The sequence below is a fragment of the Bos mutus genome, chromosome 16 (genome assembly GCF_027580195.1).
Source record: "Bos mutus isolate GX-2022 chromosome 16, NWIPB_WYAK_1.1, whole genome shotgun sequence".
In the NCBI taxonomy this organism is placed as follows: domain Eukaryota; kingdom Metazoa; phylum Chordata; class Mammalia; order Artiodactyla; family Bovidae; genus Bos; species Bos mutus.
This window is the reverse complement of record NC_091632.1, coordinates 39,154,457-39,176,179: the sequence shown is the minus strand read 5'-3', so window position 1 is coordinate 39,176,179 and position 21,723 is coordinate 39,154,457. Positions and strand designations below refer to the sequence as shown.

Genomic DNA, 21,723 nt, shown 5'->3' with positions numbered 1-21,723 from the left:
AGCCCCCCACCCCGACTCCAGACGCAGTGCTCCTTGCCCCCACAGCTGTTCCTGTGCTGCCTCCTGAACCTGCAAGAGTCGGGACTGCTGTGTGAGGTGCCGCGCGGGGCCGGGGCGGGGGCGGTCCCAGGAAGTAACGGGGAATGGGGAGGGGCTAAAGCCAGGGAGGGGCGGGACAGGGGCGGGGCTGACTGGTGGAGTGGGTAAGGGACCGGGCCTGGCATCTAATTGTGGACGTGGGATGATGATGAAGAAAGCTCCGGGCGGGGCTAATGGGTAGAGTGAGAGGCGGGGAAGAGGATGGGCAGGGGCGGGGCCCGGCCCCAAACGGGATGGACCCCCCTAACGGCATGGGATGGTGCTGAAGAAGGCTGGGGTCCGGGCTGACAGGGCGGGAGAGAGATGGGTTGGGGCGGGGCCGAGCGCACCTCCACCACCAATCCCGCCCCCAGGTGGAGGCGGACCGCCTGTTCAGCAACATCCCTGAGATCGCGCGGCTGCACCGCGGGCTGTGGGGCAGCGTGATGGCGCCGGTGCTGGAGAAGGCGCGGCGCACGCGGGCGCTTCTGCAGCCCGGGGATTTCCTCAAAGGCTTTAAGATGGTACGGATCAGATCGGACACACTCAGGGACACAGAGGCAGGGCTGGGGCGCCAATCCCGTCTGCCCAACACCCCAGCGCCCTCCCAACTGGTGGCCCGAATGACCCCTGGTGGTCAAGAGGCGTAGAATTCAGAGTCGGTCGCAGTGGTGTGAAACTCCACCTGACCGTGTGCCCTTGCTACCACCTGGCCGAGGCCGATCGCTTTCGCTGAGGCTCCGTTTGTTTCCTCGTGTGGAAAACGGGGATAATAAGCTTGCCCCCTGGTGGTCGGGGAGAGGCAATAAGGGAGGAGCGAGAGCGGGGGCCCCCTCCCGCGGTGCGGGCGCGCGGTAACCGGTGCTGTGCCTGTTCCGCCCCGCGCCAGTTCGGCTCCCTCTTCAAGCCCTACGTCCGATACTGCATGGAGGAGGAGGGCTGCATGGAGTACATGCGCGGCCTGCTGCGCGACAATGACCTCTTCCGAACTTACATCACGGTGAGGGCGGGTGGGGCTCGCCGGGGGGCCAGGGCACTGCGCAAAGGGCTCCCTCGGGCGGCAGGTGCCGGAGGGCATGGCGGTGGGCGGGGCCTGGGGGCCCGGGGCGGGGCCCACCCTGAGTCCCGCTCCGCCTCCCCGCTGCAGTGGGCCGAGAAGCACCAGCAGTGCCAGCGGCTCAAGCTGAGCGACATGCTGGCCAAGCCCCATCAGCGACTCACCAAGTACCCGCTGCTGCTCAAGTCGGTGCTAAGAAAGACCGACGAACCGCGCGCCAAGGAGGCCGTTGTCACTATGGTAACTGGGTCGCGGGCAGGGTAACTGGGTCGCGGGCAGGGTCCCTCCCTCTGGCTGGCGGCCCCTCCTCACCCGGTCCTTGAGCTGCCCTGGCCCGCCCGCCCTAGATCGGCTCGGTGGAGCGCTTCATCCACCACGTGAACGCGTGCATGCGGCAGCGCCAGGAGCGGCAGCGGCTGGCGGCCGTGGTGAGTCGCATCGACGCCTACGAGGTGGTGGAGGGCAGCAACGACGAGGTGGACAAGGTGGGTGCCTCCGTCTGTGTGGGGGTCCTTGGCCCTGCTGGGGGCGGGGAAGGGCCACACTGGCAGATGGGAGCTATACTGGGAATCTCATCTGAGGTCTCCCAGCTGAGATGAGGGGTCAGACCTTGATCTCTCTTGCCCCCCCCCAACCCCACCCCCCAGCTCCTGAAGGAATTTCTACATCTGGACCTGACAGCTCCCATCCCTGGTGCCTCCCCTGAGGAGACACGTCAGCTGCTGCTGGAAGGGAGCCTGAGGATGAAGGAGGGGAAGGACAGCAAGGTGACTCCAGGAACCTCTCCACACTCAGGGCCCTTGCCTCCCCCTTACCCTGTGGGGTTTGAACCACCCCTTCCTCGGGACCTCCCGGGCCCTAGTCAGTGATTCTTAGCTGCTCTGTCCCTTGGGTGGCAATTCAAAACTAGTGCCTTTATGTGAGGAATGACTGGTTTTTTTTTCTTGTTTTAAAATTATTTGTAATTGAAGGATAATCGCTTAACAATATTGTGTTGAGGGATGACTTTCTGCCTGCAGTTTACTTTTTACAAATACAGCAGCTGGATCCCGGCCATCAGGTGCCATTCTAGCCCACCTGTCAATGCCACAGTGTGTTCCTGTTGGGAGGGAGGGGCCCATTCTGTGAGCAGGCTGGGAATAGCCTAGAGTCTTGCTACAAAGCTATGAATTTTTCAAGCACTGTGTAACCCAGAGTCTGCAAATCATGATTTTTTTAAAAATTTATTTATATTTGGCTGCACTGGGTCTTCGTTGCTGCATGAGAGCTTTCTCTAGTTGCAGCGAGCCAGGATGACTCTCTAGTTTTGGTGCATAGGCTTCTCTTTGTGGTGGCTTCTCTTAGTTGCAGAGCACAGGCCCTAGTCGAACAAGCTTAGTTGCTCTGTGGCATGTGGGATCTTCCCCGACCAGGGATTGTACCAGTGTCCTCTGCATTGTAAGACGGATTCTTAATCAAGGAAGTCCTGCCAATCATGATTTTAAAACCACCTTCCTTTCCCTCTTTAATGTAAACTTTTAACTGGCATAAGTCACAAGTAAGTAGCTGGATGAGAGAAAGTCATCTTGTTCTTCATTTGAATGTTACTCTCAGTTCAGTGGGGGTGGAAGGAGACAGGTACTTGACACCAGTGCTCCCAGGGGAGGGTGCCTGCCTTGGCCCTGACCTCTGGCCTCTCCTGCTCTTCCTGCATTACCCTCCACCCCCCGCCATCTCCAGATGGACGTGTACTGCTTTCTCTTCACTGACCTGCTCTTGGTGACCAAGCCAGTGAAGAAGGCTGAGAGGACCAAGGTCATCAGGCCACCGCTGCTGGTGGACAAGATCGTGTGCCGGGAGCTTCGGGACCCAGGTGAGTTGGCCGGCTCCCAGCTCCTGGGTGGGACCTATGATGGGGGCGAGGGGTGCTGTGATGGGCAGGACCTACAGTGGGCTGGGGTCTTGGTCCCAGCTAGCACTGATTCGAGCCCTTCCTAACCAGGCTCCTTCCTCCTCATCTACCTGAACGAGTTCCACAGTGCTGTGGGGGCCTACACGTTCCAGGCCAGTGGCCAGGCTTTATGCCGTGGCTGGGTGGATGCCATCTACAATGCCCAGGTGAGAGCAGAGTGGTGGGCAGCCTGGCAGGGCAGCCTGGTGGGGTCTGCTGCTCACCAGCTGTGGGGCCCCTGTGCATGCCCATCTCCAGAACCAGCTGCAGCAGCTGCGTGTGCAGGAGCACCCAGGCGACCAGCAGCACCTGCAGAGCCTGGAAGAGGAGGAGGATGAGCGGGAGGAGGAGGAGGAGGAGGAGGAAGGTGGGGGGAGTAGCACTTCGGCTGCCAGCTCCCCTACCATTCTGCGCAAAAGCAGCCACAGCCTTGACTCCCAGCACTGGTATGTTTGCCCAGGAGCACCCAGCAAGCTGGAGCAGAGCAGGTGCTCTGCCCCAGGACTCCTGACCCCAAGGCGACCGACACTGAGTGGGACCCCTTTCCCTGTGCGTGGCTTTATGATATGAACCCAGTGGGCATGGGGAGGGGGGCTCTGCCCCCCACTAGCGGGGATGGCAAATGGATTTCAACTTGAGTGCCCACTCTGATCTATTAGTGGTAGCTGCCCAGAGCTGAGCTGAAGATTCTTAGACTATATCTGACAGCAGATACTGTGGTGATGACAGACGCCATTCCTGATACCTGTGTTTCGGGCTCACGTGCTGCCTGCTTGCAGTCTTTGAGCCTCAGACTCAGGAGGGCAGAGGCTCTCAACTTCTGTGTCCAGCCGTCTAGGCTTCCTTTAGCTGGACTGACTCCCCTCTCGGCCCCCACAGTGCCTCGGACGGCTCTACGGAAACCCTGGCCATGGTGGTGGTAGAGCCTGGGGAGTTGCTGTCCTCTCCTGAATTCAGGGGCAACCCCTTCAGCTCCCAGTCAGACGAGACCTCTCTCAGCACCACCGCCTCATCTGTCACTCCTACCAGCGAGCTTCTGCCCCTGGGCCCTGTGGATGGCCGCTCCTGCTCCATGGACTCCGCCTACGGCACCCTTTCCCCCACATCCCTGCAAGACTTTATGGCCCCAGCCCCCACGGTGGAGTCAGCACCCCGACCCCCAGAGTTACCACCAGCCCCGTCACCCCCACCCTCACCCCGCCTTCGCCGCCGCACTCCTGTCCAGCTGCTGCCCTGCCTGCCCCACCTGCTTAAGTCCAAATCCGAGGCCAGCCTCCTCCAGCTGCTGTCAGGGGCCACTACCCGCAGAGTGCCCCCAGCCCCGAGCCGCAGCCTGTCGGAAGTCTGCTTGGCTGCTACTGTCCCTGGCACAAGGACTCGGGGCTCCTGTCAGGAAGCTGGGCCCAGCTGGTATTGCCAGGGGGCACCTGGCCCTGGCCCCCAGCTGGCAGAGCTAGAGGGTAGAGCCCACTGCCCAGGTGGGGAGCCCGAAGGACCCACTAGGAGGAGCAGAGAGCTGTCCTCGGGGGCCTCGACCAGGGTCCAGCCTGAGCCTCCCCCGGGGATCTCGGCCCAGCACAGGAAGCTGACGCTGGCCCAGCTCTACCGAATCAGGACTACCCTGCTGCTTAACTCCACCCTCACTGCCTCGTGAGTGGCCTGGCCTGGGGTGGAGGACAGGTGGCCCAGTGTGCTGGGGGCATTGTCATGGCTGGGAACAGATGGCACTTGGGCACAGGGATGGGAGAGGGAGCCTGGGACCTGCCCCAGCATCTGGCGAGGATGTGCACAGTGGGCAGCGGTGAAGAAGCCTGAGAGGGTGGCCAGAGCCCCTCCGAATACCGTCAGCCAAGGAAGAACTGTCTCTCCCCTCCTCTCCACTGCAGGGAGGTCTGAGCAGAGGGAGGCCCCCAAGGGTGCCACTGACCAAGGGACAGCAGACAACATGCCTCCTGGGGTGTGCCAGCCCCTGCTCCAGCTGCTGCCTTAATGTGCACACGGGCCTGAGTGCCCAGCCGGACACCACCACCGCCCCCAAGGGCCCAATTTGCACTTTGCCAGACCGGATGGAAGTGGAGGAGGGCTCAGCAGAGGCCCAGGCTGCAGGACCCCCCGACAGTCACCACTGTCACTAACCTGCCTGTTTCCCCACCCCCCAACCCCCAGCCTAGGCAGAGTCTTTTGCCCAATGCTCTCTGAATTCAGGACCTCCAGTCCTCTGGGCTGGACTCCAGGGCTGGGGTCCCAGGCAGCCCTTCCCTCCTCCACCATCTGGCGCCAAATGGGACGACGGTTCCCCTGCCTTTAGCCCCCTCCCCCTCTTCCTAGTCCTTGGGATGGGCTCTGTGTAAAGTTGCATATTTATTGAGCTTTTGATTCTTTTATAAAGACTTGTATATACTTCACTGGAAAGAGTCCTTTGCTTTGGAATGCCCCCTTTCTGGACTCAGGTACACTCAGTGCTCCTCTGGGCTCCTGTCCCCTCCATCTGTGGTGGGCCACCGCTGGGCAAGACTGGGAGCACAAGGGACTTCGTGGGGGCAGAAATCGCCTGACCAGTACTCCCAAGGTCAGCCCTGTCCCCCGCCACAGCCATGAAGTCCACCACTAGGGCCCCCCACCAGGTGCCCTCCCCACATGGGGCCCTGGAGGGCCCTACCCCAAGCCACCCCTCTGAGCTGGCACCAGGGTGGGCCACGGGCTCAGGCTACTGAGCAGGCCCCCTTGGACTGCCTTCCAGGGCAGGGTCATGCCCTGTGTGGGGAGGGTGGGCCTCCCACCTGGGTTCTTCTGGCCCAAGCCCTCATGGCTGAGGGTGCCTCTGAGACCCGGAGAGGAGAGATTGCCTCTCTAGGAAGAGGTAGTCTCTGGGTTGAGCTAGAACCCAGGCTTGGGACCCTGATGCGGCCCCTCGTTATGGGCACGTTGCCCACCAGGTGCCTCAGGTGAGCTCAGGTGAGGGCTGGGGGCTCCTTTCCCGGCAGCCCCGCCCTAGCCCCCACCCCCGAGGCGGGCTCTTCAGGCGGGGCGGTCCTGAGGGCGCCGCGCTGGGCCCCACCCGCTGCGGGCGGAGCGGGGGAAGCCCGGTCTGGTCGAGGGCCCAGCGTGGCGCCCAGGGCCATGGAGCCGCGCCCGCGGCCCGGGACCTGTGCGGCGGCGGCGGCGGTGGTGAGTAGGGTCGCAGGGGCATGACCTCGAGCCGTGCCGGGGCCTGCCTGGGAAGGGGACGCGGCGGGGAGGGGAGAGCGGGTCGGCAGAGGAAGGGGACAGAGGATGGGAGGGTAGGGGAATGCATGTCTTCGATCGGGCTTCCCTGGGGACTGGGTCCCTCTTCCCACCGAGTTAGAGGTTCAGCGGGGACGGGGCCCTTCCCCCGAGAGGAAGCACCATGTCAGGGGCCAGAGGCTTCTGGGGACCCCGGCAGAGAAAAATCAGGATCCCCCACCTTACCGCAAGCACGGGTCGGGGTGGGGCTGCCTGGTTCCTGCCCGGTGGAGGGCAACATGCGGGGCTGGCAGGAAGCCTGTAATCTGCTCCTCCCAAGCCCCATCTGTACCCAGGGGAAGGAAGTCAGTCTCACCCCCCACCCATGGGCACCTCCTCTGCTCAAGAACCTGGGAAATGGGCTGCTCTGAGGGCAAGCGCTAGGGTGGGAGAGACCGGGCAGAGAGAGGCCCCCGCCTGGGCAGCCAGGCTGGGAGTCAGCAGCCCCTGTCCCCAGGCCCTCCTCTTCCTGCTGCTGCTGGGTGCCCGGGCCAGCACCCCCAGCCCCCGGTGTGACTGCGGCCACAGCTTCCCAAAGCGGAGTGTTCTGGGCTGCTGCAAGGGCTGTCCAGCAGGTGAGGGGCTGAAGGGGTGGGAGGGACATGGGAGGAAGTGAGGGCTGACCACAGACAGGTGAGGGTTAGGTGGGGCTGGGGAGTGGAGGTAGGCAGGCTAGGGATGAAGGGAGGGGAGGCTGAAAGTGGAGCCAGAGATGGGGGGAGGGGCAGGTGGAAGCCCCCTTTGACTGACCGCACTGGGTTCCACAGGGCACTACCTGAAGGCCCCCTGCACAAAGCCTTGTGGCGCGGCCACCTGCCTCCCCTGTCCGCAGGGCACCTTTCTGGCCCGGGAAAACCACTACGAAACCCGCTGTGCCCGCTGCCAGGCCTGTGATGAGCTGGGTGAGGGGCTGCCTAGTGCTGGGGGTGGGGGGTGCTTGAGGACTCGTCTGGCCAGGGTCTTTCTGAAGGAAGCGGCTGGCTCAAGCCCAGCCTTTGGGTAGGAAGCCCCCGTGCCCACCCCATGCCACCACATGCCACGCCATGCTGAGGCCTCCACCCTGGTCCTGCCTCAGGATGTCTTTCTGCCCTCTCATCCTGTGACCTTCCTGTCTCTGTGCCCCATCCTCTGGTCTGTGATGATCCCCACACTTCTCTCACTTTGGGGGCAGTCCTGTCTCTGGTCTCTGCATCTCCATTCTCCAGGGGACCTGTCCCACCTCTCTATGGGGGTCTCTGGCTCTGACAGCCTCTGCTCTCCCTGGTCTCCCCAATCCCCTGTTCCCACCAGCCCCCCAGATGGCCCTGAGGAACTGCTCAGCAGTGGCAGACACCCACTGTGGCTGCAGGCCAGGCTGGTTCATGGACTGCATGGTCAGCCAGTGCCGGCATGGTTCCCCCTTTCGCTGCCGCCCATGCACAGATTGTGGGGCCCTGCACCGGCACACGCAGACACCTTGTGAGTACCCTCATTCTGGGCTCCCACACCCCACCCCATCCCACCTCCTCCTCTCCCATCCTGACCCATAGCATCTCCTGGACCATAGGTTCTAGCAGAGACACCCACTGTGGGACCTGCCTGCCTGGCTTCTATGAATATGACAAGAGCTGCGTGTCCTGTCCCACGTAACTTCCTGGCTGCCCGGGGCCGGGGGAAGGGAGGCTGGGAGCAGAGTGGGGGTCGAGGGGCAGGGAAGAGGGAACTCAGTTCTATGGTAGATGGGCCCCACTTCAGACAAACTTTGAATGGTAAAGAGAAATCTGAATTTACCTTACGTCAGATAAGTAAGGGGGCATGTCTCTACTTTATGTCATACTTTCCTCTAGTAGTCCTTCCGGCCCTATATTAAGGATAGGATGTGTCACTTAGAGAGTCACGTTAATGTAGTTTCAAAACTTGGCCTGAGGCTCAAGATCTGCCCCTGTTTCCTTGAGGCATCTTGAGCAAGTTACTTCAATCTGTTGGCTCCCCATCTGAACAGGGGGGTGTTAGTAGGCTCCCCCAGGGCTATGGTTAAGGGGTGATTAGTCACTCATTTGCTCACCAAGTTTCTTGAGTATCTACTATTTCCAGACACTGTTCCAGGTACTAGGGAAACAGCAGGGAACAAAACAGGCAAATCCCAGAGTTGACATTTTAGTGCCCCTCTGTCTAGTCTAGATGCTCAGTAAGTGGTATTTGTTGCTATTGTATGAACACTGGTGACATTTCAGCAGTACTTTGGGAACATTCTTGGGTAGAGGGAGACTCTCAGGAGGGTAGGGCCTCCAGGGTGGAGAAGATGTTGGGTGGTCATGAGCAGTCTTCCTGGTGTGTACCTCACCCTCCACACATTTCCCCCTCCCCTTGCAGGAGCACCCTTGGGAGCTGTCCTGAGCCCTGCGTGGCTGTCTGTGGCTGGAGGCAGAGTATGTGGTGAACTGGAAATGCCAGTGGGAGAGCTGGGATGGGCCACAGGGAGGCCGGGGGATGGCTACCACCCGCCACCCACCAGCTGCTCTTTCAGTGTTCTGGGTGCAGATGCTCGTGGCAGGCCTGGTGGTCCCACTCCTGCTTGGTGCCACCCTGACCTACACATACCACCGCTGCCATCCTTGCAAGGCCATAGGTCCTGGTAAGTGCACGTACGAACACACACACACTCTGAGAGGCCTGGGGTCAGGATGGGTAGCCCACAGCCCATTGGGCCTGGCTTTGGTGGGTAAACTGAGGCAGAGAGTGATGGGAGTGGGGTACAGAGGAACCCAAGAAGGAGCTGGGCTAGCACCCAGGTTCAAGTGCCTTGCCTGATTGTTCATTAGACTCTCTGTGTCTCTCAGCAGATGACACTGGTGTGGAGGTCTGGACCCCCCTACAGGTGAGATTCTCAGTAGCTAGTATTCTGGGAGGAGCCGTGAGCAAGTCTCCTGGAGCTGAGAGGTTGGGCCTTATTATAACTCAGATCCCAGGCACTGAAGAGACCTAACAAACACATATGCCAAGTTATCAGTGAATGAAGGCATCTCTGAGAAGCTCTGAGCCTACAGGGTCCAGATAGGTAAACAGGAGTGCTCAGTTCAGTAGGATGAACAGGAGGCCTATGCCAGGGTTGGGGGAATAAGGAGAGGGCAGCAGGGGCAGGGCATTCCGGACAGAGGACAGGGCTCCTCTCCTGGGTCACAGTGAAGAGGGTACAGTTGCACAGAGGAGGTGGAATGGGAGATGTGTCTACTGACTGAGTCGGGGTGCCCACTCCTGCTGAGAGACCCCGGCACGGGCAAGAGCCTTGCTAAGCAAGCAAGGCTGAGCCGGGGGGGTCTCTCTTGGCTTCCAGACCACCCATCTCTCACCCCCGGACAGCGGCCCTGCCCTTCTGGTGACACCCAGCAGCAGTGAGAAGGTGTGCCCTGTCCATTTGGTAGGCCACAGCTGTACTTCTGGCTCTCCCCAGACCCAGGAGGCACCCTGCCTGGAGGCCACATGGTCCTGGGACCAGCTGCCCAGCAGAGCTCCTGGTAAGGGATTTCAGTGACCTGAGAGATTGACCCCTTCTCCTGAATCTGGGGTGATAAGCTGTGATTTCCTGTGGACACTTGCCCACATCCCCTAATGGGCCAGGTGGACCTTCCTGCCCTGTTTGGCCCCTGTCCCTTGCCCCTACCAGCACCCTCCATTGACTTTCTCTGGCCTGCCCGCAGGCCTGCCGCCCCCGCCCTCGCCAGCGCCCCCTGCAGGCTCGGCTGCCGCCACGCTCCAGCCTGGCCCGCAGCTCTACGATGTGATGGACGCCGTGCCCGCGCGGCGTTGGAAGGAGTTCATGCGCACGCTAGGGTTGCGCGAGGCGGAGATCGAGGCGGTGGAGGTGGAGGTCGGCCGCTTCCGCGACCAGCAGTACGAGATGCTCAAGCGCTGGCGCCAGCAGCAGCACGCGGGCTTGGGCGCCGTCTACGCGGCCCTGGAGCGCATGGGGCTGGACGGCTGCGCAGAGGACCTGCGGAGCCGCCTACAGCGCGGCCCGTGACGCCGGGGTCCACCCACCACTTCGGGGCTCTTGGTGGCCCTTGCAGAAGCCCTAAGTACGGTTACTTAATGCGTGTAGACATTTAATGTCACTTATTAAGCCCCTGGCACGGCTCTGCGTAGCAGCGCCAGCCAGCCTCACACTTGAGCGCCCCCAGGGGTCCAGTTAAGGCGAGGCAGCGCCAACGAGGATCAGGCGGGCGTCGAGGCTGCTCAGCTGTTTCTCGGCTTGTATTTGGTTGAGGCCTCGGTATTAAATCTATGAAGAAAAGCTACAGCTTGGTGTTTCCGCGGGGCTAGGGGTGTTAAATGGCCCAGACTTGGTTTCCGAAGGGCCAGAAGTCTTGCCATTCATGGCGAAGGCCAGTGTGACCCTCATCCCAAGCCTCCCCCTCCCGCTCAGCCGTTGGCCCAGTTACCCCGAGGAGAGGAAGTCGCGGTGTCGGCGAGTGAGAGTGAGCATAGGCCCCGGGCGGCTGAGAGAGCTTTAATGGGGGTGCGAGATAGCGGGGATCGGGGAGGCAGCAGTTGGGAGACACAGCTTTAGGGTCCCTCGTCCTCTGCTCACTCCACCAGGGCAGTGAAAGGGTCCGGGGAGGTGCGGGGCCTGGCTGGGGACGGCGCGCAGACTTGAGGGTGGTGGGGCGCCCGGAGCGGCAACTCCGTTCCTACGACGGGCAGTTTGCAGTTTTCACCGTTTCTGGTAAACATGACTGAGAGGAAACCCTCGGCGGGGATGGGAAATGCGGCCGGGGCTGGGCCGGGCGTCGATCTGGGTCAGGAAGGGAGGAAAACCCCTTCCCCGAGCGCTGGGCCTGCCTCCGCCCAGGATGCGCCAGCGACGTGGGTTCCGGGGTGCGGGGGAGGGGGCGGCAGCCGGGCGCGCGCCCCGCAGGAAAACAAAGTCATCACCCACGGAGCTCGGGAAGAGCTCTGCACACTTTGACATTCAACGAACATGCAAATATATGTAAGTAGGCATGCAAATAAGCAGCATCTTTTTTTGCGTCAACAGCTTGGGCACTTTTTCTGGGCGGCGGCGGCGGCGGCAGCGGCCGCGCTCCAGCATCGCCCAGGACTGGGGATGCGGGGGCGGGGTCGGGGTCAAGGAAGGGTTTCAGCGCGGGAGGGGAGGGCGGCGCGGCTCCCAGCCCTTCCGCCTGGGCCCGGCAGGCCGGGGCGGGTCTGGGGGCACCCCCGAGCTCGCGAGGCTGCGTCTAGTACTTAGCGATGTCCCCCTTCTTCAAAATGATCTGTCGCTGCCAGGGCGCCAGCTTGCTCTCGTCGTAGCCCAGCGTCCGCAGCTTCTCCGACTGCTCTTTCTCCCGCTGCATCTCCTCTTGCTTCTGTCTCTCCTCCTGTTTCCTAGGCATGGCGTGGGGGCAGAAGCCCGGGCAAAGGTGAGAGGGTGGGCCAGGCCCCGCGCGGGGTCAGCGGTGTCAAGGAGTGGGTTACTAAGGGCAGGGGCTGGGTTGCTGAGGACAGAGGCACTCGTTTCATGGGTTGTAGGGGCAGAAGGGGATTGGGGACAGGGGTTGGGTTAGGAGGCATGTGGGTGGGATTGCTGGGGACAGAGGGGCTTGACTAGGGGCAGACTGGGGTCACCGCGGGGGGATGTTGAATACATAGGAGTTGGGTGAGTGAGACTGTGGCTGGGTTATTGCTGACCGGGTGTTTCTAGAAAGTGCTGAGACACAGTGTGGCAGAGGATGAGGAGGGGGTGGTGTGGGGGAAGGGCATGAAATTATTGGGGCTAGGACCTGAGTTCCTGGGACTGGGGTAGGGCTGCTGGGCAGAAGGACCACATTTTTGGGAGACAGGTGCTGGGTAACTGGGAACAGGTTATTAGAACATGGCTAGATCTGCACAGGTGATGAGGCTAAGCTTCATCAGCATCTTTGTTCCCGTTAAGACTAAGCACGTGTGGCTGTTGAGCATTTGAAATGCTGGGACTGAGATGCACTGTGGGCTCAAAATGTTCATTCCATCTTCCAGACTTAGTTTTTAAAAAGAGTGTAAGACATCTCAATTTTTATAATTACTATCACTGGGTTACATAAAATATACTATTAAGTTCACTCATATCTTTATTTTTTTCACTGTGGCTGCTAGAAAATTTGTGGCTCAAATGATACCTCTATCACACAGCACTTGGCTAGATGACTAGGGGTAAAAACTAAAGAATTAAGGGACATACATTTTGTTAAAAATTTGAGGGACAGATTCTCTAGGTTATTGATACCGAGGCTGGGTTAACTGCAGGGCAGAGAGGCTAGGTTAATGGGAGAGGGCTGGGTAATTGGGAGTACAGGTTATTACAGGATAAGAGCTAGACTTTGGGGGGCAGTGGATACGTTACTAGTGTCTGGTAGCATTATTGGGAGCAAAGATGCTGTGCAAACAGGGCTGAGTGACAAGGGGAAATGCTCACGATGGTCCTAGATGAAGAGGCCAAAGGACTGGGACTGGGTGGGGGGAAGGGACACAGGTTGGGCCCAGCCCCACACTCACCGCTTCTGCTCCCTGGAAGAAAAAAGAGATAGTGTTGGTTGGTACCACCACCTCAGGGACACAATCAAGACACCTTGCTGAACCCCAAGTCTACCCGAGCTCACCTCTCATCTTCTAGCTTCTTCCGCAGGATGTCCCGCCTCCAGGCAGGCATGCTGGCCAGCCAGGCCTCCTCCTGCTCCTCCTGCAACACAGCATAGCATGGGCTGGGAGATGGGGGCCAGCACCCCCACCCAGGGAACCTTTTTGAGTCAGGGACAAGGAGTTGCAGGAAGAGACCTTTCTGTAGGGCAAATGGATGAAGACTCAGGCCCCAGTGTCCTAGAGGGGGCGCCAGAGAGTCAAGAGCTGAGTGCAGAAGTAGAAGAGCCTCAGAGGAGATTCCCCACAGGGTTGGATGGATAGATGGCTCCAGGCCCATGACCCAGAATCTCTGGGAAGACTCATACTTGGGCCCCCATAGTTCCTGCCAGCTCAGAGAGGCTCAGACTGGTCCCTGGTGCCACTGAGAAGGAACTTCTGGCCCATGCCTATCCTATTCTGAAAGGTGGGAGACACCAGCTCAACAATTGTGCGGCTGCAGTGACACCATGCGGGGAGGATCCACACAGGCAGCTTACAGCAAAGACTTTTATTACTTGCATGTTACAGAGGAGAAAGAGTCTGGACACATCAAATGAAAACTGCACATGTGGCTCCCCTGACCTCAGCCAAAGAGGTCGCTCTGAACTCCAGTGAAAAATGAAAGCCACAGGGCCCCAAGGGGGACCCACAGTCCCCCACTCACAGGGGCTGCTGTTTCCACCTGGCTCCACACGGAGCCAGGCATTGCTGCAGAGCCAAAGGGGGACACCAGGTTGACCCTGTGCTCTGCCCTGCCGATTCCTGCCAACACCCCACAATCGGCCACTAAAGGCTGAGACAGCCTGGTCCTGGACACTCTGGCTTTTCCAAGGCCATTCGTCCTGTCCTGGTTTCTTCCTGCCCTTCTGGAGGGGATTAGACAAGCATCCAGGCCCAGGTTAAGACACTTGAGGGTAAATTCCGGATCCTCTGGCTCAGATATCAAAGAGTTCTGCCTCCTTCTCCTTCCAGAAGGAGAAGCTCCGGTCGATGTACCGGCAGATGTCCTCATTGCTGAACTCGCCCATCTCAGACACCAGCTCCAGAGGGTCTTCGGAACTAGGAGGGACCGACGTCGGGGGAGGCGCGGGCGGGGGTGAAGGCGGGGGCAGCCGCGCAGGGGTAGGCGCCTGGGGCTGCCCCTCTGGCCAGTTCCCTGCCTGAGCTGTACTGGCCTCTTCCATTGGTTCCCTCTCATCCTTATCTGTCCCTTCCTTTTGCTCCTTCTCTGTCTCTTCTCCCCGAGCCGGTTCAGCCTCCGGGCTGTCTTCGAAGAACTGTCGTCTGAGGTCCTCGAAGCCGTCGCTCCAGCTGCGCCGGCCGGCCTCCACCTCCTCGATCACCACGCGGTGGAAGAGACGGATGAGTTCCCACGGGTGGCTGCCCAGCCGGTCGAACATCTCGTAGCACAGCAGGTGGCGGAACTTGCGCTCCTCGCGGCTCAGGCCCATTTCGAGCAGCTGGAAGTAGCCGAGCATGAAGAGGTCCAGCGTGAGGCTGTCGTAGCGCCGGGGCGCGCCGCCGTCGAGGGGCGGCAAGAAGTGCTCTGGCCAGTACAAGCCGTGCGCCAGGGCCCGGCCGGGGGGCTGGCGGGCCGGCACCTGCCGCAGCAGGCTCCGCCAGTGGCCCAGCAGCTTGCCCACCACCTGCCGCTGCTTCAGCAGGCGCAGCAGCCGCTCGTCCGGGCCATCGCCTGCCGGCGGCCGGGAGACAGCAGCGGCCTCTGGGCCGGGGTCGGCACCGGCGCCCGCAGCCACCACGCGCGGCAGGAGTCTGCGCAGGCGCACCTGGGCGTGGTGCCCGGGGCCGCGGAAGGTCGACTTGCGCCAGTGCTCTAGGAAGAGGTAGACAATGCGCTCCTTGCGCATGTCAATGTAGTCCTGGACGCCGCGCAGCTCGGTGGAGGACGGCGGCCTGCGCGCCAGCTGCTCGGGCCCTGGCAGCGCCGCCTGGCGGCCCGGCGCCACGGGCGCATCCAGGACGCCCACGTACTCGCCAGCGGCCGGCAGGCCGTTGGTGGTGGCGGCGACGGCGGCGCTCGGCTCGCTGGGGCTGGCCACCGCGTAGTCCTCCTCGAGGATGGGCTCGCGGTCCGGCGCGCTGGCAGGCAGCGAGAGCTTCCGGCGCGGGCCTCGCGGGGGCTCCGAGCCCAGGGCGCGTCGCTCGTACATGGTGCGGAGGTGCCGCACGGAGACGCCGCACTCGAGGATCTCGCGCGCCACGGCCTCGCGGCACCAGCTGAGCGAATGCGAGCGGCCCAGGCAGAGCGGGCCTGGCCGCCAGGGGGCGTCAATCAGCGGCGGCAGCGGCTGGCCCGTGTCGGCAGCCAGGAGCTCGGCCGGGTGTGCTGGCCGTCCGCCCAGCGCGGCCAGCAGCGAGGCCATGCTCTTGAGCAGCACGGAGATCTTGCTGCACCAGGCGGGCAGGCTGGCGGCGCGGCCGTGCATGCGGCGTGGGTCGACGGTGAAGCGCGGCGCCGACAGGGCGGCCGAGATGGGCAGCAGTTGCTCCAGCTCCAGCTCCAGCTGCTCCAGGCGCGCCTCCAGCTTCTGCGCCTTGTGCAGCACCTGCAGGTTCTCAATTTGCTGCTCGATGCGAAGGATGTCGGCCTCGGTCATGAGTTCCCCGAAGGGCCCGAGGATGGCGTTGTGCTCGCGGGAGTACCTCCAGCCCTCGCGGGGGTAGCAGCAGGAGCTGGTGGCCGTCAGCTAAGGCGGGGAAGACAAGAGAGGGGAGGGGGGCGCGTCTCCCTCCGGCCCGGCTCCCGCGACGGTCGCCGGGGGGCGCTATTTGCATGTCCTGGGTGGTGTAATGGCTCCGCGGGGCTGGGTTTGCAGGGGCGGGCCGCGCCTGGCCGGCGGAAGATTACGCTGGGGCGAAGCTTCGGCCCAGGCCGCCGCTCCAGGCGCTGGGCAGTGTCCGCTTTGGTCGCTGGCAGAGACACACAGCCGGGCGTTGGGCGCTGTTGCAGAGGCAGGGCCGGCGGATGGGGTCTCCACACCTGGTTTGGTCGCTCATTACACCACCGAAGGAACATGCAAAAGGCGTTGAAGCTGCGACAGACGGCAGTCCTCTCCCTCCCCATCCAAGGTCTGCGATTTGAGGCCAGATCCCAGCGAGGCCGCTCCTCACTCCAGACAGATGACCCCCCCTAATCAAAGTCCCCTGCAGCCAAGCCCTCCCTGTCTATGCCATCGGTTTTAGTGCTGAATGAGAGGCTGCTAAAGAACCTGTGGCTTCCACTCCTATTCCCACCCACTCTGACTCCTAGAATAACGCAACTGATAGAGCTAGGCTCGCCAGGCACTTTCTTAGAGTCTCATCTGTTCCTCATTCTACACTTTTCCAGCGGGGTGGAGGGAGGGGCTGCCATCACTTCACAGGCGTACCAATCCATCCTGGCCAGTACAGTCCCACTTAGGAACATGTTTCCCACATACAAGTATGATGATGCCTCAACTTTCAAAGAAGCATCTATACATAAATCTGTGTTTTGGCTGGTTTCTATTATTAAGTTTATTTCCCTGAATTCTATATACCTGCTTCGCTTGCCAGAAGGTGAGTGCTTTAAAGGTAGATACTGTGACTTGTACATGTGCGCTCCACTACTTGGCTTTCGCTTGGCACTCAATAGATACTTATTGAATAGAAGTTTAAAAAAAAATGATGATGCCACTTGACCACTCAGTCCCACTCCCAGGCTCCCCACTGCTCTAGGAGAAAGTCCATTTTCTTCAAAGCCAGGCCTCGGTGACCTGACCAGGACTGACATCTCCAGCTCCACCCCTTGGAGCCACCACACCCGCTCTGATTCCCAGACCTCCCTTGTCCTTCCTACTTGCTCTTTGCTCCACTCTTTTCTCTGTCCCCTTCTTCCTAATCTTCCACATCTACCTTAGACATCACTTTCTCCTAAGCCCACCCCAAACCCAAATATTAATAGGCTGGTGGGTCTCAGGTTGCCCAGTCCTCTGCCCTCCCCATCAGAGCACCTCCTCATTTGACCTGTTTTGTCTCCCTGGGGGCATTTATTACACTACTAAGGTGCTGTGTTTGGTTATTGGTTGACACCCCACCCCCACCCCCACAGCCACCTTGAGAGCAGGCCCTGACATATTCACTGTGAATCCCCAGTGGATACAACAGTGTGCGAAAAACAAGACAGCGCCCAGGGGATATTTGTTCAGCAGATGAAGGGCAAACTATCCTGCCAGCCAGTGATGGTGACAGATGAGAAGCCTGAGGCTGGATGAGGCAGTTCAGGAAAGGAGCCCAGGGCAGTCTGACTATGACCAAAAGCCTATTGGCTGCTCCTACCATCCCTAGGATGAGTCAGCCTCACCTGAGAGCTTGTCGGAAGTGAATAAGCCCAGCCCCACCCAGAGCACCTGAACCACAATAGTCATGGTAACAGGATCACAAGCGATTTGAGGGCACTTTAGAGCTTGATGAACATTGCCTTCTTGTCAAGGGACAGGCAGTTGGGAGCTGGTGGGGGTAGTGCTGGCGGTGGAGACTGGGAACACTCCCAGAAGAGGGGTGGTGGTGGTCCAACCCTGCTTTTTCCCAAAGGTCGTGGGAACCGTCTGAGGCTGAAAGGGCCCGAGCAGGTTGGGGGATGGCGTGGGGGAGGGGCGACGGGCCCAGGTACAGACCCCAGGGTGCTCTGGGAAGCCCTTCCCCACCCACCTTCCGCCTCTGCTCCTCCTCCTCCTGCATCTTCAGCTGCAGCTTGCGCACCATCACCTGGCGCTTCCACTCGGGGATGGGCCGGCCCTGCTCGTCGTACGTGGGGATGAGCGCCTCCACGTCCAGCTGCACGCCCGGCGCAGGGGTGGCGGGGGGCGCCGGCGCCACGCTGCCATTGAGCAATGGCTGGGACCCCACGGCCGGCGGGGTGGGGCTCCGGGCCCGTGATGGTGCCGGCGACACCGGCGGCAGCGGCGATTCCGGCTGCGGGGAGAAGCGGCGGGGCTGAGTGCTGGGCAAACAGGAGTGAAGGGGACCGGGGCGGGGCCGCCTGTCGCGTCTCCTACCTGGGAGGCCGGCTGCCCACTGCCGGAGAACACCGTGGTCAGCCCTTTGCTCTGCGGCGTGGGCTTCAGACTCTTGCCCGCCTTGATCTCAGCCAGCAGCTCCGAATTGTCGCCCGTCGGAGACATCATGTTGAAAGACTTGGTGCCTGGGCGGAGGCAGGAGAGGAGACGCTGGCCCGGTGTGGGGCCCGCACTCCCACCGCCCCCTACCTGCCCTCTGCTGCCGCCTCCCCAAGTCAGCTCGGGCCCCGGCCTTCCCTTGGGCTCAGAGGGCAGCTCTCCAGGTCCTGCCCCTCCACCCCAGCAGCTCTCAGGGACCCCAGAGGCGGGTCCTCCTTGGCTGGCAGCCTGTGCGGCCCCACCATCCTCCCGGCCCTACTCACGGGGTGTGGGGCCCCACCTGGAGGCCCCTGGGAGTTCATGATGGCTCCTGGGCCGGCCCTGGGGACTCTAGTGAATGTCTCCGCCCAGCGTACTGACTGCCCAGCTCCAAAACACTACCTGGGGCCAGCCACCTGACCTTTGTCCCAGGTTCCCTGGCGCAGCCCTACCAGGGTGGAGTCTCCCATCTGACCCTCTCTGCATCAGCAAAGCCCAGTGACCCTTGGACTGAGTCACCTGGGGCTTCCCTGGCTCTAGACACCGGACCCTGGATCCCACAACCTGGCCGGTCCCCTCCCACCTTCCCCACACACGCCCACAGACAGACACCCGCGCAGACAGACACACTGGTTGCAAGCCCGGAGCACAGTTATGGCAAAGCGCAGCTCACTTCTGGCGGCTCCAGGAGAGCCGAGCCCTAACTAAGGATATGGGATGGGGGCACTTAGGAAGAAGGGCCAAGCGGATGACATGCAAATGCGTGGCGCGGAGTTTGCATTTTCCGACGAGGCCGGCGGTGGCGACCGGGGTTTGAAGAGGGTTGTCTTTCGAGCCGGAGGAGGGGTCAGGACTCGGTGAGGGGAAAAAAGCGGGAACCAACAGCTTCTAGGTCCCCGGGGCTGGGGATCCCCGAGCACAGTAGTGGGAGGAGGAAAAAAGACAAAAGTGCTGATGGGTGCCCGCTGCCGGCTCATTTCTTTAGGCTACACTGTCAGCCGGGCACAGAATGCGCATGCGCAGGTGGGAGTAGTGGCGGTCCAGCCGGTGGTGTCCGGCACCCCTCACCTGCCGGCCCCTCCTCCTGTCCTTTCCTCAAGCCCCCAGCCCCACCAGCCGGACTTTTTCTGAGCCTGCCCTGTGCCCCGCCCCCGCGCCTCAGCCAGGAGCCGCGCACGCAGCTACTCACTCTTCCTGTGTCTCAGGACTCTCACTTCTAGGGACGGAGAGGAGAGAAGCGACAGCGAAGTTAGGGGAGGGAGGGGGCTGGGGTGAAGCCAGGACAGCAGGGAAAGCGGGAGGAGGGGAGGGAAGGAGATGCCCAGAGAAGCCAGGGAGAGGAGGAACTTTGCGGTCCATCTGCCCCTGGCTCAGGCTGCGCTGGGGCTCCACAAGGTGGTCTGCTCAGTTCTCAGCTTTGTTGGTGCCCTGAGAGCTGGGCTGGGCTGCCATGGGCCCTGGCCCCCCTCACCAGGGCCTCAATCTTGGCATTGGTTGGGATAGGGCACCCAGCCCAGGCTCTGCTGCGAAGGGGTGTGTGGAGAAGCCCAGAGTCCATTTTTCTTCTGTTCTTAGCTTCAGCCTTGCTCCACACTGCCAAGGGAAGACACTGACCCCAAAGCTGGAGGTGCAACTGATGGTGAACATGCTACCATGGCTCCAGTCTGAAGGGGCTGTGGCTCCACAGGTACCCAAGGGTGGCCCTACCTGGAATCCTGCTGCAGCCTCATGCCCTAGTCAGGGAGATGAAGCTTTGGATGGTGGTTTTAACCATGATCCTGGTGCCGAGTGGCTGGGTGAGGAAGGCATCTCCGCCACCCACTGAGGCTGGAATGGAAGCATCAGCACCCAGATACCACCTCCTGGGCCTGCTGGGGGCCCTGACATGCAGGGAGCCCCACATTTCAGAAAAGAAGCCCGGGAATCCTGGTCATTGGTCTAACTCTTTAAAAAGTATGATGCTCGGGGGTGTCACCAGGAGGGGGAGGGCAGGGTATGATGGACAGCTGGCCTTGTCCCCCATAGCTAGGCCTGGGATGTATAATGGCTAGCTTGGGAGAACAAGAGAAAGTGGCCAGGAATGGAAGAAACACTCCGGAGAAATATGGGGCAGGAAGAAGTCTGTCCAGCAACCCTGCCTCCGTGAAGCTAATTCTACTTCTCTGAGCTTCCCTCTAGCACCAGCCTGCCACTGGAGCTGGGAGGCCTTCCCTACTGGGCCAGAGGCAGCAGGAGGGACCAAAGAGGGCAGGGGACTTGCCCCGGATCACACAGCAGTCCTGCTCTGACAAGACCTAAAGCAATTCCAAGCCTTCCCTTAGGGTCAAGTCCTCATTGGGGTAGGGGCTGCAGAAAGATCAAGTAGGTAAAGAGGAAGCACCAGGACAGTGGCAGCTGGGGGAGGGGGTGGTCTAGGTTTCCCTCCCCGTTCAGGACCAGCGCCGCCCTCCACCCCTCAACCAGCCCCTACTCACTGCCAGTGGAGGAAGAGGAGCGACGCTGCCCGCCGGGGCCCGAGCCCTCGAAGGGCAGAGGCGGAGCAGGCGGGGGCGAGCTCAGGGCCTCGGGCAGGGGAGGCGGCGGGGGCGGTGGGGGCAGCTCCCTGGACGCCTTGGGGTCGGCGCCACAGCCGTTGTGCACGTGGTTTCCCGGGAGCAGCACCGCCTGCGGGGGAGCCGAGGGGCCAGCGAGTGAGATGCGGGCGGCCCAGCCGGGTCCCGGGCGGCCGGCGGGCGCGGGCTGGCGGGCACGCACCTCCTCGCTGTGCGCCATGCCCGGGCGTGCGACCAGCGGCTCCCCGGGATGGCGGCCCAGCTGGCGGTAGTAGTCCCCCGTGCTGGGCTGCTTGCTGAAGGCGCGGGGCTTGCGGCCGGAGTCCTGCCTCCGCAGCCCGTTGCGACCGTCGCGGGAGCTGGGCTGCGGGAAGACAGCGGGCGGAGTGAGCCCTGGGCACTTGTCCCTTACGCCTCCCGGCGCTTCACCTTCTGGGGGCTCACGGTCCCCGACCCTTCTGTTCTCAGAGCGAGGATTGGGGCGAAGGTACGGGGAGGGGGGGGCCTCGGTGAAAGGGCAGGCCTGGTTGGCCAGACTGGGAGGGGTTCTGGGCGCGGGCCAAGGGGCGCAGGAGCCCCTACCGAGGCTAGAAGGGGCGGGCCCTGGGGCGGGGTGACCCAGCCCGAACGCCAGCGGGGGCCGAAGCAGGGGTAGCTCCCGGCCTCCGCAGCACAGCGGCCCCCAGACGGCCCCGCGCGCCTCTCTTGCGGGGATCCCACGCCGAGGAAGCCCACTCGAGAGCCCGCGTCCTGTGTGCTCCTGTTTGCCCAGGGCCCTCGGCGGGCCGGCCCGCGGCCGCGTCTGCTCCTACCTGCGACCGCGCCGGTGGCCCCCCGCTGTGCACCTGGCGGCGGGGGCAGCGTGGACCCGACACCTGCGCTACCTGATCTCTGCTCTCAGGTTACAACCCAGCCCGCCCGACCGCGCCCTCGAGCGCCGAACAGCTCTGTCGGCCTGACATCACCCAGAGCCTACCAATCCCTGGCCGAACCCCCCAAACAGCCGGTAATATCACGGGGAAGGGGGGTGGCCAACTGCTGGGCCAAACCTGGCCGCCGCGCCTACCCCGCGGG

At 61.9% G+C, this 21,723-nt stretch overlaps 4 protein-coding genes across 19 annotated transcripts in view; 2 read left to right on the top strand and 2 right to left on the bottom strand.

The window, feature by feature from the left end:
• The window catches only part of PLEKHG5 (pleckstrin homology and RhoGEF domain containing G5), a 39,336-nt gene extending 33,554 nt beyond the window's left edge, over positions 1-5,782 (top strand). For 5 of the 7 annotated variants that reach the window (XM_070385131.1, XM_070385135.1, XM_070385136.1 and 2 more), the window contains 11 exons: positions 46-96; positions 453-602; positions 968-1,078; positions 1,226-1,375; positions 1,483-1,620; positions 1,783-1,902; positions 2,855-2,987; positions 3,117-3,232; positions 3,324-3,511; positions 3,945-4,715; positions 4,952-5,782. In XM_070385131.1, the coding sequence (XP_070241232.1) occupies positions 46-96; positions 453-602; positions 968-1,078; positions 1,226-1,375; positions 1,483-1,620; positions 1,783-1,902; positions 2,855-2,987; positions 3,117-3,232; positions 3,324-3,511; positions 3,945-4,715; positions 4,952-4,961 (1,938 nt within the window). In that variant the 3' untranslated portion in view covers positions 4,962-5,782. Of the gene's footprint in view, positions 1-45; positions 97-452; positions 603-967; positions 1,079-1,225; positions 1,376-1,482; positions 1,621-1,782; positions 1,903-2,854; positions 2,988-3,116; positions 3,233-3,323; positions 3,512-3,944; positions 4,720-4,951 lie in introns of those variants that run through there. The other 2 variants (XM_070385132.1, XM_070385134.1) reach the window with 1 other exon arrangement.
• A 201-nt stretch (positions 5,783-5,983) lies between these two features.
• TNFRSF25 (TNF receptor superfamily member 25) lies at positions 5,984-10,989 on the top strand. 7 transcript variants are annotated; one of them, XM_070385146.1, is made up of 10 exons: positions 5,984-6,233; positions 6,787-6,904; positions 7,097-7,231; positions 7,620-7,787; positions 7,876-7,954; positions 8,682-8,737; positions 8,824-8,943; positions 9,149-9,186; positions 9,643-9,823; positions 10,007-10,989. In XM_070385146.1, exons 1-10 carry the CDS (start codon positions 6,186-6,188, stop codon positions 10,327-10,329), a joined length of 1,266 nt encoding a protein of 421 aa, XP_070241247.1. In that variant the 5' UTR covers positions 5,984-6,185; the 3' UTR covers positions 10,330-10,989. The 7 variants fall into 7 exon arrangements, with proteins under 7 accessions (XP_070241247.1, XP_070241249.1, XP_070241248.1 ...); XM_070385148.1 differs by lacking the exon at positions 5,984-6,233 and having other exon boundaries at positions 6,274-6,904; positions 9,152-9,186; positions 9,760-9,823; XM_070385147.1 differs by lacking the exon at positions 5,984-6,233 and having other exon boundaries at positions 6,300-6,904; positions 9,760-9,823.
• A 448-nt stretch (positions 10,990-11,437) lies between these two features.
• The window catches only part of ESPN (espin), a 33,579-nt gene continuing 23,293 nt past the window's right edge, over positions 11,438-21,723 (bottom strand). For 2 of the 4 annotated variants that reach the window (XM_070385141.1, XM_070385139.1), the window contains 8 exons: positions 20,852-21,013; positions 20,572-20,761; positions 19,287-19,313; positions 17,999-18,144; positions 17,652-17,915; positions 12,944-13,023; positions 12,840-12,851; positions 11,438-11,693 (listed from right to left, as the gene is read on the bottom strand). In XM_070385141.1, coding sequence (XP_070241242.1) covers positions 11,546-11,693; positions 12,840-12,851; positions 12,944-13,023; positions 17,652-17,915; positions 17,999-18,144; positions 19,287-19,313; positions 20,572-20,761; positions 20,852-21,013 — 1,029 coding nt within the window. In that variant the 3' untranslated portion in view covers positions 11,438-11,545. Of the gene's footprint in view, positions 11,694-12,839; positions 12,852-12,943; positions 13,024-17,651; positions 17,916-17,998; positions 18,145-19,286; positions 19,314-20,571; positions 21,014-21,723 lie in introns of all 4 variants that reach the window. The other 2 variants (XM_070385140.1, XM_070385138.1) reach the window with 2 other exon arrangements.
• LOC138991235 (espin-like protein) lies at positions 13,898-15,702 on the bottom strand. Its single transcript, XM_070384695.1, has one exon. It carries the CDS (start codon positions 15,578-15,580, stop codon positions 13,898-13,900), a length of 1,683 nt encoding a protein of 560 aa, XP_070240796.1. The 5' UTR covers positions 15,581-15,702.

Bases quoted from the DNA above. Each gene is read 5' to 3' on its own strand.
- TNFRSF25 (XM_070385142.1), top strand. From the start codon at position 6,655: ATGGGCACCTCCTCTGCTCAAGAACCTGGGAAATGGGCTGCTCTGAGG. The intron at 7,788-7,875 runs GTGAGTACCCTC...CCTGGACCATAG, and splicing joins CCGGCACACGCAGACACCTT to GTTCTAGCAGAGACACCCAC. The intron at 8,944-9,148 runs GTAAGTGCACGT...TGTGTCTCTCAG, and splicing joins TTGCAAGGCCATAGGTCCTG to CAGATGACACTGGTGTGGAG.
- LOC138991235 (XM_070384695.1), bottom strand. From the start codon at position 15,580: ATGACCGAGGCCGACATCCTTCGCATCGAGCAGCAAATTGAGAACCTG.